Source organism: Panicum virgatum, chromosome 9K (genome assembly GCF_016808335.1).
Source record: "Panicum virgatum strain AP13 chromosome 9K, P.virgatum_v5, whole genome shotgun sequence".
NCBI classification, from domain to species: Eukaryota; Viridiplantae; Streptophyta; class Magnoliopsida; order Poales; family Poaceae; genus Panicum; species Panicum virgatum.
In genome coordinates this window covers 58,310,805-58,326,731 of record NC_053144.1, presented here as the reverse complement: position 1 = coordinate 58,326,731, position 15,927 = coordinate 58,310,805, and the positions used below count along the sequence as shown (strand labels likewise).

Below are 15,927 nucleotides of genomic sequence, written 5' to 3'. Positions count from 1 at the left end.
GTGTATAATTACCACTGCCATTGCCCCGTCGTCCACGCTGAGGGAAAAAAACTCGACCTGCGTGGAAAACTATCCCCACGGATTTTATATTAAGAAAAAAATCTTCTCACACAGATCGAATAAATTCTGAATCCCTATCCGTACATAGTGATTTGTCGTCTGTGAAAAAATCCTGACACCTACTATGCTTTGAATATGGGACAGTGAATTTTCTTCTGGCGCAAATCGGAAGTCGAACTGCCCAGCTGCTGGTTCCCGCTACGGGTTCCCCAGCCGGGCTAAAGCCCGCTTGCTCATGGACACGAAATGGAATGCAGGAATAAATGTCTGTTTGGCATGGCTCCGACTCCTCCAAAAACAGCTCTGGCTCTGGCTCCGGCTCCTCTGGTGGAGCGGCTTTTATTATGGAGTTGGAGCTGTTTTGAAAAATGTTTGGCAAAACAGCTTCACCTTTTGGATTGAGATGGTAAAATGTCTAAATTGCCCATTTCTTTTTTCCTTTTCTTCCCTTTTTTCTTTTTTTCTCCTCTTCTTTTCTTTTTCTTTCCCTTTTTTTTTCCTCCTCTCATCTTATCCATTCGCCCCATCGCCGTCGTCTCCTTCCTCGGCCTCGTCGCCCAGCTCCGCCGCCTCCTCTCCTCCCGACGGCGGCCCGCATCTCCTTCTCGCGGCGGCGGCCCGCGCCGACTCCTCCCGGTGGCGGCGGCGGCGACCCGCATCTCCTCCTCCCGGCGGCCGCCCGCATCTCCTCCTCCCGGCGGCGGCGGCCCGCGCCGACTCCTCCCGGCGGCGGCGCCCGCGCCACCTCCTCCTCCACACGCCGGCAGCCCGCATCTCCTCCGCCTGGTCTCCCGCAGCCGCCCGGCCCTGCCGCCTCCGCGGATCTCGCTCCGACAGCCCTCCTCCCCGCTGCGGCGGCCGTCGGCCGCGTGCACCCGCGCCCGGGGGCAGAGTTGGGAAGAGCAAGGAGGAGCCGCGCGGAGCCACGTTCCCGTGGCTTCACCTCCCAAGTGAAAGTCGAAAATGGCTTCACGAGCAGCTTCGAGGACGGAGCTGCTGCGCGCTCACCCATTTGGCAGGGCTCCGCCCAGAGCCGGTGTTGGAGCCCTGCCAAACAGGGCCTAACTCCAGCCTATGGCTTAACTTCCCCAGTTTCCCCTTATCTAAATCTTCACACTTATCTAAATCTTCACAGTGCAGACTTCCTCTTCCAGTCCTTCCCATTGCAGGAGGGCATGTAGCTAGTGAGAGCATGGCTTATAGGTGCGCCTGCAGCGGGCGGCAACGCATTGTGATGTGGCGCATACAGTAGCGGACTCTACAAATATTTAATGCAGTGCAGGAATTTCAACCAATAGCGGCAACATTTCTCTACTTCGGCTTGAGGTGGGCGCGTCGCCAGGCGCCCGTTTCACACTCTCTCTCCGTTTCTCTCTCTGTCATATCACATCTCGGGGGCTCCTAGCCAATTACTATACTTGCTTTGAAAGGACTGAGGCCGTGTTTGGTTACCAGTCACATCAAAATTACACAAAAAGACGAATGTCCGCATAGAGTACTAAATGAAGTCTATTTGCAAAATCTTTTCAGGGATGGGTGTAACTTTTCGCGACGAATCTAATGATGATAATTAATCCATGATTTGCTACAGTGATATTACAGTAATCATCCTCTAATCGTGCGGTCAAAGACCTTATTAGATTGGTCTCGCGAATTTACCAGGGGTCCTGCAGGTGATTTTATAATTAGACTTATTTAATACTTTAAATTAGTGGTAAAAAATACAAAAAAAATTCGTGAAATTTTTTCCATACCAAACCAAACATGGCATGAGGACCATCCCATCCGGGCAGCAGCAATAACACGGCCCCGCGGCTCCGCCCTTGCGGCGGCGGGCGCAGCAAGTGACCACCGCCGAATTCCTCGCACCCGAGTGCAGAGGATCACGAGAGAATCAGACCGTTGGGGGCTTTAGCTACCCTACCCAACCCAACACATGACCATGGTCCATGGCATGTTCGATTCCATTCCACAACCCCCACCACGCCCCGCTTTCGCACCGGCTGTTTGTTCCTTTTGTCAACCGTCCAACTCACGGCCACGTTCCGCGCCGCCGGTTCGCCGACCGCGTTTGGTTGGTTAATAGTACTTATTACTAGCCTCCTCCTTCGCATGCCATCGATCTCTATCCCGGGCGGTGATGACGCTCCGTTGGATGGGCGGGCATCTTATCTGATCCGTCCTTTTCCCCGCGAAATCAAAGGCGCAGCGAGCTCATGATGATCGTGCCATGACTCATCAGGGGCCCCACGATGATGCGAGCCTCAAGATCCCTGGATGGACGCGCGTGCTCTCGATCCCTCCGCTTGTCTCGGACAGCTCACCTCTTGGTTCTAGAAGGCAAAGGTTTAGAGCAAGTATTATGAGGCTGATTCAGCTGGCGAAATACGACATGGCGGAGAGAGAAGGTAGGAGAGAGAAGAAAACAGGCGACTCCTTTCACGCCGGCTCAAAGCGGGCGATTGCACAATTGGGCAGTTTTTGAGCCTGCCACCACCATTCCTTCGTCGCCACGTTGCTACTGAACCTGCAGAGCATTTAATTTTGTGTGGGGTCCGCCACCACCGCTTCGTGACATGGCATCTCTCCCAGCCGGCACTCGGCGTAACCATAAGCCATGCTCTTATACGGGACACGAGTGATGTTCTAGTTGCTGGCCGTTCTGTTCATTATTTCCCTTTCCTTTTGCTGCTCGCGCACTAGGCCGTTGCCATCCGAATTCCAGCTCGGCATCGTAATCCCACCGGCGTCGAATAGAATAGGCACTGCTGGCGGACCGGCGCTCTATCGAAGCACGTGGCAATCATAGAGCAGGGGCAGCGTATGTTGAGAAAAAAATCTAAGCACCTGGACACTTCACTTAGGAGTTCCAGAGTCCACACAGTCCAGTATTTAGTCCAAGCGGTGGAGTTATATCTATAATATAAAAATTGAAACAATTGAAAACAATTCTCACCCAAAGTGAACCACCTTACCCCTCACAGATGACCCCACACCGTAGGTCCCAAGATGGTGGATAGATGAAAACAACTATTTCTAAAATATTTCAACTCAAAAACTCCAACTTTTTTCGCCATAGCTTAGCTCTCTTATGCACCCACCGTACCCACATATGGATCTCATATGGAAAGCCAATTAGCTAATACCAACAGTTAGCATACGCAGCCATTAATCATGCATGTCCTTCATTCCCTGATACAAATATTTCCATGCACGGTGATCAATGTTTCCAAATTTACACATGGAATCTGCCAATCTCTCTCTTGCGTGCACGGTGATTAGTCCCAATCCCAATCCCATGCGCTGCTTGATCTAGGACTACGAGAGGCAATGGACTGCTAGGGCCTGCTTGCTTCGACCAGAACAGCGAGCAGCATCACCGCGACATCAACGACGCCCTCGAGCACTACGTGGCAGCCAGCCCGACGACATCAGCTGCGTCGCCTCGGAGGGCGTCCTCGTCCCGCGCCACGACCTCCGCCTCGATCTGCTACCACGCCAAGAAATTACGCCGGCAGTGCGCCCGGCGGCAGGATCACCATTGCCGCCGTTTAAAAGGTCGCAGTGTCGGGCTCGCCGGATCGGCGACCACGCCAAACAATTGCGCCACATCCTCACGCCGGCAGGGCGTCCGGCGGCACGGTGACCATCACCGCCCACCGAGTTCGGCACCGTCTGGGACGACAAGACCCTCCACAGGTGCCCTTCCAGAAGGCCAACGAGGGCGGCGCGCAGCTGTACGTGTCCAAGGGCCGCTGGCTCACCGGCAGCTTCAACCTCAACAACCACCTCACCTTTTACCTGGAGAAGGGCGCCGTCATCATTGGCTCAGTGGTAATGACAATGGGGTAGTATTGGCTTGCTCGCAATTCCGTTCCTTGTCACATGTTGTTACGGCAGTAGTAGTTACATATATTCTTCTTGCGTTAGCATTAGGAGTGCCGAGGTGTGCGCACAATTACTTTTAATAGTACATTATTATCCTTTTTTCTTGCATGTTTCTTCTTTTACTCCCATAATTTATCGACGACTCTATAATTCTTTTATGAGCTTATGCAATGCAATTGTAAAATGAATTCATCTAAAATATAGGTTGCACGATATCATCTATATCTTAGCGCATTTATGTCTTATTGCTAAATAAGTGAGATTAATCCCAAATTTTATCTAACAAGAAATGAGTTGATATTTATTATAGACATGTTTGTGTATAACTCAGTATCTAAGAAATAAGACTAATACTAGACATGATATATATGTTGGGTATGTGACCATACATAGAGCATATAGACATACTTATTTTATATATTAATACTAAGGTATAATCATAGTATATTTAGAAAATAGGGCTACTTTTAAAATTTTTTATGTATATACCTTTGAAATATCTTAAAATAAGTATATGAACATATTCAAAGTGATAAATGAGTATGCGAACATACACGCGATGGTATACTGATGATGAGAGTAGCTACACGCGAGTGTAGAAAAAACTCGTCATATATATTGGCGTTGTTGGACGTTGCAGTAGTCGTACATATAAGATTATGTTGCATATTTTTAAATATAATTATTATTTAAATACGTGCCTGTGGCACGTGTATATCCACTAGTCCAATAAAAAAAGCCATCCCCATCTCTCCTTTCCCTCAGCGAGGTCGTCCTCGTCATGTTAGAAAAATATGTTATTTTATTTGAAGCACCGGGTGCAAAACAGAGGGATGGTGTTAGGGTGGTGCTGCGGAGCGCCCCCTCCTCCAGCGTGTGACAGCACGGAATCTTTCTCTGACAGCCCTTAGCAACCCCCGAAAACCACACGCTGGAGCTGCTACGGTTCATTTCTTTCATTGATACCCGGGGCGGTTTCTCGTCCCTCTTGTTTTTCTTTATTAACGAAATCTTTATTGTCCTTTGTATTTCCATGGTGGTTTGCATCGTGAGAACGATCCGTATATTAATGGTCTGCACTCTGCAGTAGCAGCACTACTACAGATAAACACACGCAATCATATAATTGGTGTCTATTACCGGTTTGCTGATATCTGTGAATCAATATATTCAGATGGAGATCCTTTCGTCCCTCCTGGTGATTTCCCTAAAAAAAACACACGCAGAGCCAGCCGATCCAACTCCAATCCCGCTAGCTCTCCACGGCCGTGCCACGCCGGGCAAAGCAGTGGATCACGCAGCCGCGCAACACCACACTATCGCTAACCCGCCACGTGTGAGGTGCCCATTGGACCGGTCGCTGTTTCATTTCCTACCCAAAGTTGAAGCCCGCTCCTACAGCCACAGCACACTCAACAGTTGTACTAAACCCCAAACGCAGAAATGGGTGACCGGCTCATTGCAAATCCGCAATGCGTCCATCGCACAAGCACAGACCCCCACCGTCCAATATCGGCTTGTTTGGTTGCTCTTCTAATTTTTTTTAAAAAGACAAATGTATGTATAGAGTATTAAATAAAGTTTATTTATAAATTTTTTTAATAGAGAGTTGTAATTTTACGAGCTGAATCTAATGAGTCTAATTAATTCATGATTTGCAACAGTAATGCTACAATATTCTTTCTCTAATTATTCTCTAATTGTACGGTCAAAGACTTTATTAACTACAATAACTGCTATAGTACCATTCTTGTGAAAAGATAATTTTGTAATTAGACTTCATGGCTCGTCGCGTCCCGCCGACGCCACCCTCCGTCACGCTGCGCGGGCCGGAGCACGGGATCCCGCCGCCCCGGGAAGGGCCCACCCCACCTGCCCGAAGCGTAACCGGTACGCGCGCGTGGCTCGGATCCCCCGTACGGCGGCGGCAGCTGTGGCCCGTGCTGTTTGCCGCCGGCCGCGTCGTGGTGGGCTGGTGGCCCGGCGGCAGCGGCAGGTGGCGTGTCCGGGGGGTTCGAGGCCAGGCCCAGGCGGCGGCAGATGGGCGGGGCGGGCCAGTCGCCGGTCGGTCTCCGCCAGCCGGTCCACCCATGCCGCCGTCCGCTCGGCTCGTCGGGTTGTCTTGTCTCTGCTAGAGCAACGCGAGGGCTTGCCAACAGCGCAAATGAGCAAGCGGGCAAGCGGCCACCAACGCCACGCAGATAGTAGAACCGACGAACAAGTGGTCCATGGGACGAGTAGGGCGCGACCTTTCAAACGCTAATGGTGGAGTAGTTTGTACTAGTTGAATATTGCGTGCGTGCATTATTATCCAAAGGACGTTTGTACTTTGTAAAAAACTATCGTATTATAAAAGGCGTAATTAAATTCTGTTAAAGCTTGCCATCAAATCAAGAAATCCTCAGTGTGCTTTGTCTTCTACTTGTTAGTACTAGGCCGTTTACTCGTTTATTTCTATAAACTAGTAGGAATTGGGTGTGTTGGTATCATATATGCTCCATCGTCATATGAGATCACTGTTCTATCATGTTTGAACCGAAATCAATCGGATCTCCGAATTAACATAAAACAAAAGAGTCCTTTTTTTGCGGGTATAAAACAAAGGAGTCGGGGAAGTAATACAAACAAAGAGTATCACAAACATTCTTGCAAGCAAATGCTTCATGTCTTCCAAGTAACTCATTAACCTCCACGCAAATACAACACAAAGGAAAAAAAAATTAGTATACGTGTACGCAAATTTGCAATAGCAAGACGCTTCAGAGAAAAGCTAGGGATCGTAAGATAAAAGACCACGTACGTTTTTTTAATTATACCAATATCTTCTAGCAATACTAAACACTAGAAACTGTTTATCTGCCTACAACCATTTGTTACTCTGCAACCACTCTGTTCAGTTGCAATCAGCCAATAGTATTTTTCTCTCCCACAAAACCAGCACCAGCCACCAGACACAACCAGCAGAACAGAGTGCCACCGTGAAACAACTCTTTTACTTTTGCTTTTATCTTTAGAGTAAACATAAGAAAACACAAATGCGCGGTGTGTGTAGGGGGGGTACTGTTCCAGAGTCCGGACAACGTTCAAATATCTGTGAACAGCTTGATCCTGACATTTCCAGAGAGCAGCCCCTTAAGTTTTCTCGTCAGTGAGCGCAGCAACAAATGGGGTCATGGCTGTGTTTAGTTCCAAAATTTTCTCTCCAAACTTTACTATTCACCTATCACATCAAATCTCTTGCCTCATACATGAAGCATTAAATATAGATAAATAAAAAAATTAATTGTATAGTTTTGATGTACACGACGAGACCTCGAGACGAATCTTTTGAGCCTAGTTAGATCATGGTAGGACAATAATTACCACAAACAAACGAAAAATGCTATAGTATGCTACAATATCTGATTTAACCCTTTTTACCACCATTTTACGGATCTAAACACAGACATATATTTTTGAATCCTTATGATCACTTCAACTGCACACACACATTAGCACAGTACACCATCCGTCTCAAAATAAATACATTTCTTTGACTATTAGACATTGTCTTTGACTATTCGTCTTATTCAAAAATTTTATGTAAATATTATTTATCTTTTATGATTTATTATATCACTAAAGATTTTTTAATAATAAATTATTTATTTTATAATTTATATAAAAATTTAAATAAGACGAATGGTCAAACACGATGTCTGATGGTCAAGAAAATACACTTATTTTTATTTTGGGACGGAGGGTGTACTGATTATAAGCGGCGTTGGTACAAATTCAGTGGTCCGCAGGGAGCATCTCTGTCAATCTGACCGTCCACTCACGGCGGTTGCGAGCCGCCGTACCTCCCCTTCACATTTCCTACGGCCTAGATCCGTGGACGCTCGTGCCTCGTGGGGAAGAAAGCAACCCCGGAACGACCAAAACCAGACCGAGACCCACCGGAACTCCTACCCACACAGCCTAGCGGGGCCCACAAGTCAGCCAAACGTCTCGAGCTCGCCATCGCCTCCGTTTCCAACTCCCCAGTCTCCTCTCCCACTCCTCCCCTCCTTCCCTCCCTCGCTTTCCAATTTTCCAAACCTCTCCTGCACGGGAGCACGTACAAGCGGAGCGGAAGCGATCGGCGCCGCGGCGGCGAGATGTCGGCGGCGTCGACGTTGATGTGGCACGAGGACCTGGCCACCCTCGTGGGGGACACGGGCGCCCATCTCCACGGCGCCGGAGGGGAGGCGCCGGCGGCGGCGGCGAATGTTGCGGCGGCCGGGGCCGGGTGGTACGGCGAGGAGGAAGAGGGGAGGGCGGAGGAGGGGTGGGCGCAGCAGGCGAAGGGGTTCGCGGAGTCGACGGCGGAGATGCTGCGGGAGCTGGGCCGCGGGCTGTGGGACGTCGCCGCGCAGAGCCTCGCCGGCGCCGAGGACAGCGAGCTCGCGCGGCGGCTCAGGAAGCGGGCGGCGGCCACGGGGGAGCGCCTCAGCTTCATGAACGAGTACCTCCCCGAGGAGCGCGACCCCGTGAGGTGTTGGCTCATCGTCGCCGCAGTTGCATTCGTCACGCTCCTAGGTAACCGCTGATCTCGCGTCCACCGCTCTTCTCTGCCTCAACAGTCAGCACCTCCTGTGCTTTTGTGTGTCCGGCTCTATGCCTCCAACTGGGCGTGCAAACAGTGGTTTGTGGTGTTCCGCATCATACTATGCGCGTTTCGTCCTTTGCCTCGTATTTGTTCATTTGAGGGGATGGATCTGACTCACTGGAGAATTCTGAATGGATGCGTGTTTCAGTTTTTATTGAGTGTTCTATTTGAACTTCGTATTCAGCCTCTCTCATAGGTGACCATGTTTCATTTTTCTATATGTTCCGGTGTCGAAATTGCTGAAAAATGTGGCATTTGCGACCATAATTTGACAGACTGTGGGATCCATGCCTCGTCTGCTTGGACAACATTGTGGAAAGAAAAAGGCACACCATTAACTACTGTTTGATACTCGTATGTATTCTGGTCTCGGTCTGATCCACTGAATCAGCATGATGGCTAAATTTGCCGCTGAATCAGTCAATGTTCTACTATTGAGTCAACCATTTGGTCAGACTGTGTCACTGATTTCTTATCGTTTATCGACATTGTGACCAGTTTGGTTTCATTGTGAGCCAATGCTCCGCACTTCAGAATTGTAACTTGCTGCTTTGTAAATTCGTCAAGTAATAATATCACGAATTTAAGGCAAATTTCATTATTTTCGTCATGTTGTAAAGCTATAGCAACATTTATCCAGCAATGCCACTTGAATTGTTCATACCAGATTGGATAACCATTTTGTCGGTGCATTGTGGTCAGTTGATTTGTGTATCAGTTTATACATGTAAGGACCGGTGCACCACTTTAACTGCTTAATTAATGAGAATGTTTTCCTTGCAGTTTTAGGTGTTGGGAGTGGTGATGAAATTCCGGTTGAGCTTCCAAAGAAACTTATCATCAGCCCCCCAAGTGCGAATAGAATCCAACTTCCTGATGGACGCCATCTAGCTTATGAAGAACAAGGAGTCTCAGCTGATAGGGCAAGATTTTCACTGATTGCTCCTCATTCTTTTCTTTCATCAAGGCTGGCAGGTAGGGTTGAGTTTTACGTCATTTTCTGGACGGTATTGGCACTTCCGGCTTTGTACAATTTGATCATTGTTCCTTCCCATGCAGGAATCCCTGGAATCAGTGCATCCCTTCTGGAAGAATTTGGGGCACGACTTGTGACCTATGATCTTCCTGGTTTTGGTGAAAGTGATCTGCACCCAGGCCGAAATCTGAATTCTTCTGCCCTGGACATGCTCCATCTGGCTGATGCTCTTGGTATTCCGGACAAGTTCTGGGTTGTGGGCTATTCTGGTGGTGGCATGCATGCTTGGAGTGCTCTTCGTTACATTCCTGATAGAGTTGCTGGTACTGACCTCAAATGACTTTCTATATTCTTCCAGATTTGTAAATTATAGTTTTGTCTAGTTCTTCATGGATGCCCCTTTAGTTGCTAGTGTTTTGTCATACCTTGCTTATACTTATTGAACTTGAAGAGACCTAATTCTGGAAATGCTTGACTTAAACCTAATGACAGCCATACTTTACATATTTTTTAAGTTTGTTACTACATCACTTATGAGGATATGTAGTATTTTCAGATACTTCTAATGCTCATTGTTATCTTTGCCTTGATGATAATGAAATGCACGTGGTCTATTCAATTGGATTATTCAGCACTATCCAAATTTGTAATGGTACTTCCGTTATGCTTCTAAATGAAAGCACTAATGCACAATATGCCTATTCCTTAACTATAATATTGATTTGGTCAAGACATACCTACCTTGCATCGAAAGACATGGTTATTTCAATCAAAAGCTTTGTTTTCTTGTGTTTTCAAATAACATAAACCTTACATGCTTATCGAACACATAAATATTACTGTTGAGCTGCTGATATATGATTTATTGTCCTGAATCCAGGTGCAGCAATGTTTGCACCTATGGCAAATCCATATGACTCCAAGATGACCAAAGATGAGAGGCATAAAACATGGGATAGATGGTCAACAAAACGGAAACTTATGCACATTTTAGCTCGGAGGTTTCCATCACTACTGCCCCTCTTCTATCGCCGAAGCTTTCTTTCTGGCAAGCAAGGACAGCCAGAGAGTTGGTTGTCACTGTCATTGGGGAAGAAGGTATGCTAATATCATGTACATCCCAGTGCAAACTTGGGTTGCTGTTGTAGAGCAATACTGGTGTGGCATATGATTATTTGCTTTACCATTCCTGCCCTTATTGCACATCATTAGGGTTCATAATGTGGAAACATTCTATTTATTTCAAGCCATAGCTACGTCAGATGCAATATGGGTGGTACCTTGTACCTGAGATAATGATACAAGAAGTGGCGCTGGATTTTAGTTACAAAATGACATGTTTCTTAACTCAAATGAAAATTTCAAGCATCTGGGTTTGTTTTCCACTCACTGCTATACATGCAGCATCTTTCCACATAGGAAAGCAACATCAGCATTGTTGTGCTGCATGAACACATTTGTAATTGATTTGCCCATGCCTGATTGATGCTTATTTAAGAAATCTTAGTGTTCACTCCTTTGGTTAAGTGTGAACATTGGCCCTTTATCATGCAAAGTACTAATATTCTGCCTGTTAATCAGGACAAAACTTTACTGGAAGGTCCTGAGTTCAATGCATTCTGGGAAAGGAATGTTGCAGAGTCTGTGCGCCAGGGAGATGCGCGACCATTTGTAGAGGAAGCTGTGTTGCAAGTATCCGACTGGGGTTTCAGCTTGTCCGACATTCAAATGCAGAAGAAAGAGGATCGAAGCTTTTTTGAACTCATCAAGTCTCTGTTCAATCAAGTTGAACGAGAGTGGGTTGGATTTCTGGGCCCAATACATATCTGGCAGGTTTGTACTCTTTTTGCTGAAAGCGATTTGGAAGCATGTCAGCAATTAGTAGAAACTAAAGAAAGCCCACCACAGCTATTTCAACCATAGCTTAGTAGCAAGGATGATATTTAGATGATGTTCTGTAGCTGCCTAGCACATGGAGTCAATGCGACTATGCATGTTGTGAGTTGTGACCCATTAGAGGCTTCAAAAAAGCTTTAATAGCACAAGTAAAAAGGTTCCATCAGTTGTTAATTGTAGCTGGAATAATCTTGGTTCTGCTTGATTCAGGAAAATCGATAATAAGTGTAGATAATACTGGAATTGATTCTGTATGCACTGAGAAGAAATAGGCAAATAGCAACAACCAAATGGCATAGCTAGGAAATGGAGTAATTCTTTTTAAATCTTCTTCTCAGATTATGTTCCTTGCACGCTGAAGCAGCCTATATCTTCCTGAAGCACTAACCTTTTCATATCTCAACAGGGAATGGATGACCGAGTGGTCTCACCGTCAGTGGCTGAATTTATCCGTCGGGTGGTTCCAGGAGCTACGGTGCACAAGCTTCTTGATGAAGGCCACTTCTCGTATTTCTGCTTCTGCGACGAGTGCCACAGGCAGATATTCTCCACACTCTTCGGCATCCCCCAGGGCCCTATCAACCCTGCGCCACTACCCAGCGATGTGGCTTCAGAGCTTGCCGAAGAAACAACAGAAGAAACAACAGCACCGGACAATCTTACAGAGGAGGAACAAGGAAAATCAAGCCTGGCCTGATCAAGATCAGTTTTCAGGATCAGAAGTATAGATACAAGACCTTACTACTACTACTACTACTACTTGACACAATACATCACAGATAGACATGCTTTTCTTCGCTGCCATGGGACAAGGCCTACATCAGGTGGACAGTGGACTGAGCTTGTCCTCTTGCATTGGATGGGAGGTGCAGCGCCGGATTATGTGGTTTCACCTCGATGTACAAATGCTCATCCCGAATGTGCGCGGCAACTGCTTGGTGCGCACTTAGTATAGTCGGTGTTAAAATTCGGTTAACCTGTCATAATGAGAGACCGTTATACACTTCTTTCTGCATATTTGTTTACTCTGGCATGCAAACCCGATGGTTGAAGTGCGCTCTCGGCTGAATATCTTTCCCTCAACTATAATTTTGGCATCACTATCTCAAAAAGTAACATATTCACCGGTTGCATTATCTTAAAAGGGATATACTGTCTGTGGAGCCTATGGCAGCCGGAGTATTTTCCGGCTGGATCACTCGATGGGCTTCCTGTCCATCTTCCGAGCAGCCATGAGCACGTTAAATTCAAAGGTATTCGTTCTAAAAAAAATCAAGGGTATTCAATTGAACATCCATTATTTTTAGGAAAAAATATATAGTATATCCAATGTATATGATTCAAAAAAATAAAAATACAGTAAAATAGGCTTTTAAAACCTCCCATCTCCATTTTTTTGAACTGAAACCTCCCATCTCCATTGCTCAAAAATCCTCAGCAACCCTCCATCTCCCCGCCACCACCCAGATTCCCCTGCCTGTCCTGCCCTCGCCTTGCCGGCCGCCGCCTTGCGCCCCGGTCCCCCGGCCGTCTCACCCCAGCGCTCGCGGCTAGCGCAGGGGCCAGGCTCCGGCTGTCGGCCGCCTGACGCCAGGGCGCCGCGCCGCGCAGGCTGCAAGGGCGTAGCGCACGCGTAGAGCAGCCAGCCAGAGGCGGCAACACGAAGGCTGACGGATTGCAGCGACCACCGACTGGCGACCAGGTAGATCGTCTCAAAACAAAACCAATCCGGTGAAGTGACATTTTCAAACCATAAAGTATTTTCAAACGAGGAGCGGAGAATTATCTTGTAATTTGTAAGCATCCTTATCGATATCATTTTCTATTTGAGAAGATTTATCCTTCTTTTATTTTAGATATTCCCATTTTTTTAACGTGGAATCAAAATCTAAGGATCATCACTCCTCGGCTCCTCGCTCATCATTCACTGAGATCTTCTCTCACTCTTTTTTTTTGAGAAAAGATTTTCTCTCAGCTACCTACCTCTTTATGGATGGCCCAAGGAGGATTGGGATCTAATTCTTCGGCCCAATCCATAGTGGCCTAGTCCTAGCAGTAGCAGACCGAAGACCTCGGCCCACGAAAAGAAGACCCGGCGCTCTCTCTCTCTCTCTCTCGGATCTCCTCGTGAGACTCCTCGCGTGAGCCCGTGGCCCGTGGCGGCGCACCGGAGCCGGTGAATCGCAGACGAGGCGTAGTGGCAGGCGACAGGAGGGCGCCGGCGCCGGCGCGGTGAGCAGCTCCTGCGCAAGCGGGCGCGGCCAAATCGAGGGGAGGGGGGCAGCGGCACGGTGGCGCTGGCACCGGCCAGGACCAGAGACAGCCGCTTCTACGCAGTGCGCACGGCTGCTGAGGCAGCCAGAGCCAGCAGGTTATTCCAATCCCCAATCCTGTTAGTGCTAGTGGCAAGTGACAACGATTGTCAGCAAGTTATACCTCTAACATTTCGGAATCTTTTTTGTGGAACTTTGATGCTTTCCGCAGAAGCAGCTCAGAGATAATTTCATACAGTGCCATATACAGTATTTTTCTCATGAATTTCTTAAACTATTAAGGATTGATGCACATCTTTTGCACTATTAGATGTTAGGTATTAGTATTGTCTATAATCTTGTCTACGTCGTAGCAATTTCTCAATAGGTCAGCATTTTCTGGTAGCCAGCTTAAAAATGACTCTGGAACTACACATGCCAGCAGAAAATCCAATTTACAAATTTGCTTGGCTCATTTTATGTCTAAATCTGAGCTGCTTTACGTTTCACAGTTATTGAGTTACTGCCGTTGAATTTGGACTGAGAATGTGACAAGTCCTGTTTTGTGTTTATGACACTAAACTCTTTTCCTCCTATCATTTTTTTATTCCCAAGTAGTTCAGGTTTTAGTCCCGGTGGAGTAACTGGTCATTACAGAAAGAGGTACTACCAGCAAAGAAAAACGCACACCAGCGGACAGCACAGAGGGCTGCCAAGAGGGTGCAAAAGGTAGAGCAACGGCCACAACAGGGTGAGGGAGTGAGACTAGAACTAGAAACCTGAAGGAGGCGCGCACACGTGGTGAAACGGACGCAGGAACAAAAACAAACGCCAACACAATCTAGCAGCTAAATCATTTTTGTTATGATGTTCTTCTTAGGTCTATATACCTAGCATATAAGCTGGTGCTTGTTGCTGCTTGTAAGTGATAAGTTTCAGTGTGCATTTTTTTTTGTTTAAGTGATATGAGCTCTAGCTTCTATGTTGTAGTATGATAGTATGAATCATAGTCACAGAAATCGGGGTCGAGGGTACCGTTCCTCGACCCGGGAACACCGATCCCGTCCCGGAAACATGGGGTCATTTTCGTCCCCGCCTTGTAAAAACCTCTCACAAGGACCGTACCCCGTCCCTCGACCCTATTGACCCCGAATCTTTGTGACTATGGTATGAATGCATGTGGAGTTCTCTACAACAGGGAAGCTTACTATGCAACAAGATGTCCTCCTGTACTATCCACTAAATCATTTTTGTTGGCTCCCTTTAATTGACTTACTTCTTTACAGTCAGAGCCGATCATGAATACTACTCAGAAAGTTGATCCGGTGGAACCATCTGCTAAGGTTTTCAAACAAGCCTCACAATTCAAAAGATGGGGGCGAAAACATCCTTTTGTTCGATATGGGTTACCACTCATTTCCTTGACAGTGTTTGGTGCAGTTGGGCTGGCGCATCTTATACAGGGCAGGTAAATCATGAGCCTTTAATTAGTCTGTGCTTTGGGGATACCTTTGGTTCACTGTCAGATGGTGCTGGCTTATTGTATTTTGCAGCAAAGAAGTAACAAAGGAAAAGGAGGATATCGAATGGGAGGTTGTAGAAACAACAAAAGCTTTAAGCCGAACAGGGCCAGTGGAAGGGGCCTATAAACCAAAGAAGCTCTCTCTAGAGGATGAACTGAAGGTATGCTGCATTCATATGTAGAAAATGCATGTCTGCTTTGACTTGAAGTTAGCCGTTTGCCACAACTGGTTTTATTAATGAGCTTCCGTGTTTATAGGCTCTGCAGCAAAAGGTTGACATAAACAGCTACGACTACAAGCCGATCCCGAGACCCAATGAAAAATAAGTGAAGTATAGCATAGCATCATTTACCAGCATCAGGAATTCAGGAGTGGAAATTTTCTTGATAGTTTCTTCTTGTTGTTGTTTCAAAAGTTCTGTATGATTGTACGGTGCGGACCAAAAGTATGAGATTAGAAGAGGAACACTCCAGCACTGTGTCATCAGAACTTTATCTTTCTGCTCCATTAGCCACCAGCTGCAGCCTTGTAGAGAATTACGACGATCATACGAGTGAATAAGTTGTCAACAGACCTGCAACTGCAAGTGAAATATCACGTTTCGTGTATGACATTTCTTCTTGGAAGATATTTTGAACTCTGCTGTTTGGATTTACACTACCAGTCTTCACGTGTGTACGTTGATAATCTAGTTGCGAGTTT

The 15,927-nt window shown here is 46.9% G+C and overlaps 2 protein-coding genes across 5 annotated transcripts; both read left to right on the top strand.

Annotated features, from left to right (window-relative positions):
- The first annotated feature begins 7,968 nt into the window (after nt 1-7,968).
- Nucleotides 7,969-12,521, top strand: LOC120652737. Its single transcript, XM_039930643.1, has 6 exons — nt 7,969-8,508; nt 9,362-9,553; nt 9,638-9,877; nt 10,435-10,652; nt 11,136-11,387; nt 11,857-12,521. Exons 1-6 carry the CDS (start codon nt 8,088-8,090, stop codon nt 12,145-12,147), a joined length of 1,614 nt encoding a protein of 537 aa, XP_039786577.1. The 5' UTR covers nt 7,969-8,087; the 3' UTR covers nt 12,148-12,521.
- Nucleotides 12,522-13,549: 1,028 nt separating this feature from the next.
- Nucleotides 13,550-15,862, top strand: LOC120652741. 4 transcript variants are annotated; one of them, XM_039930650.1, is made up of 5 exons: nt 13,555-13,821; nt 14,321-14,431; nt 14,989-15,170; nt 15,256-15,385; nt 15,483-15,862. In XM_039930650.1, the coding sequence occupies exons 3-5, from the start codon at nt 15,001-15,003 to the stop codon at nt 15,549-15,551; spliced, it is 369 nt and encodes a 122-aa protein (XP_039786584.1). In that variant the 5' UTR covers nt 13,555-13,821; nt 14,321-14,431; nt 14,989-15,000; the 3' UTR covers nt 15,552-15,862. The 4 variants fall into 4 exon arrangements, with proteins under 4 accessions (XP_039786582.1, XP_039786584.1, XP_039786583.1 ...); XM_039930648.1 differs by lacking the exon at nt 14,321-14,431 and having other exon boundaries at nt 13,550-13,821; XM_039930649.1 differs by lacking the exon at nt 13,555-13,821 and having other exon boundaries at nt 13,836-14,431.
- Nucleotides 15,863-15,927: the final 65 nt, after the last annotated feature.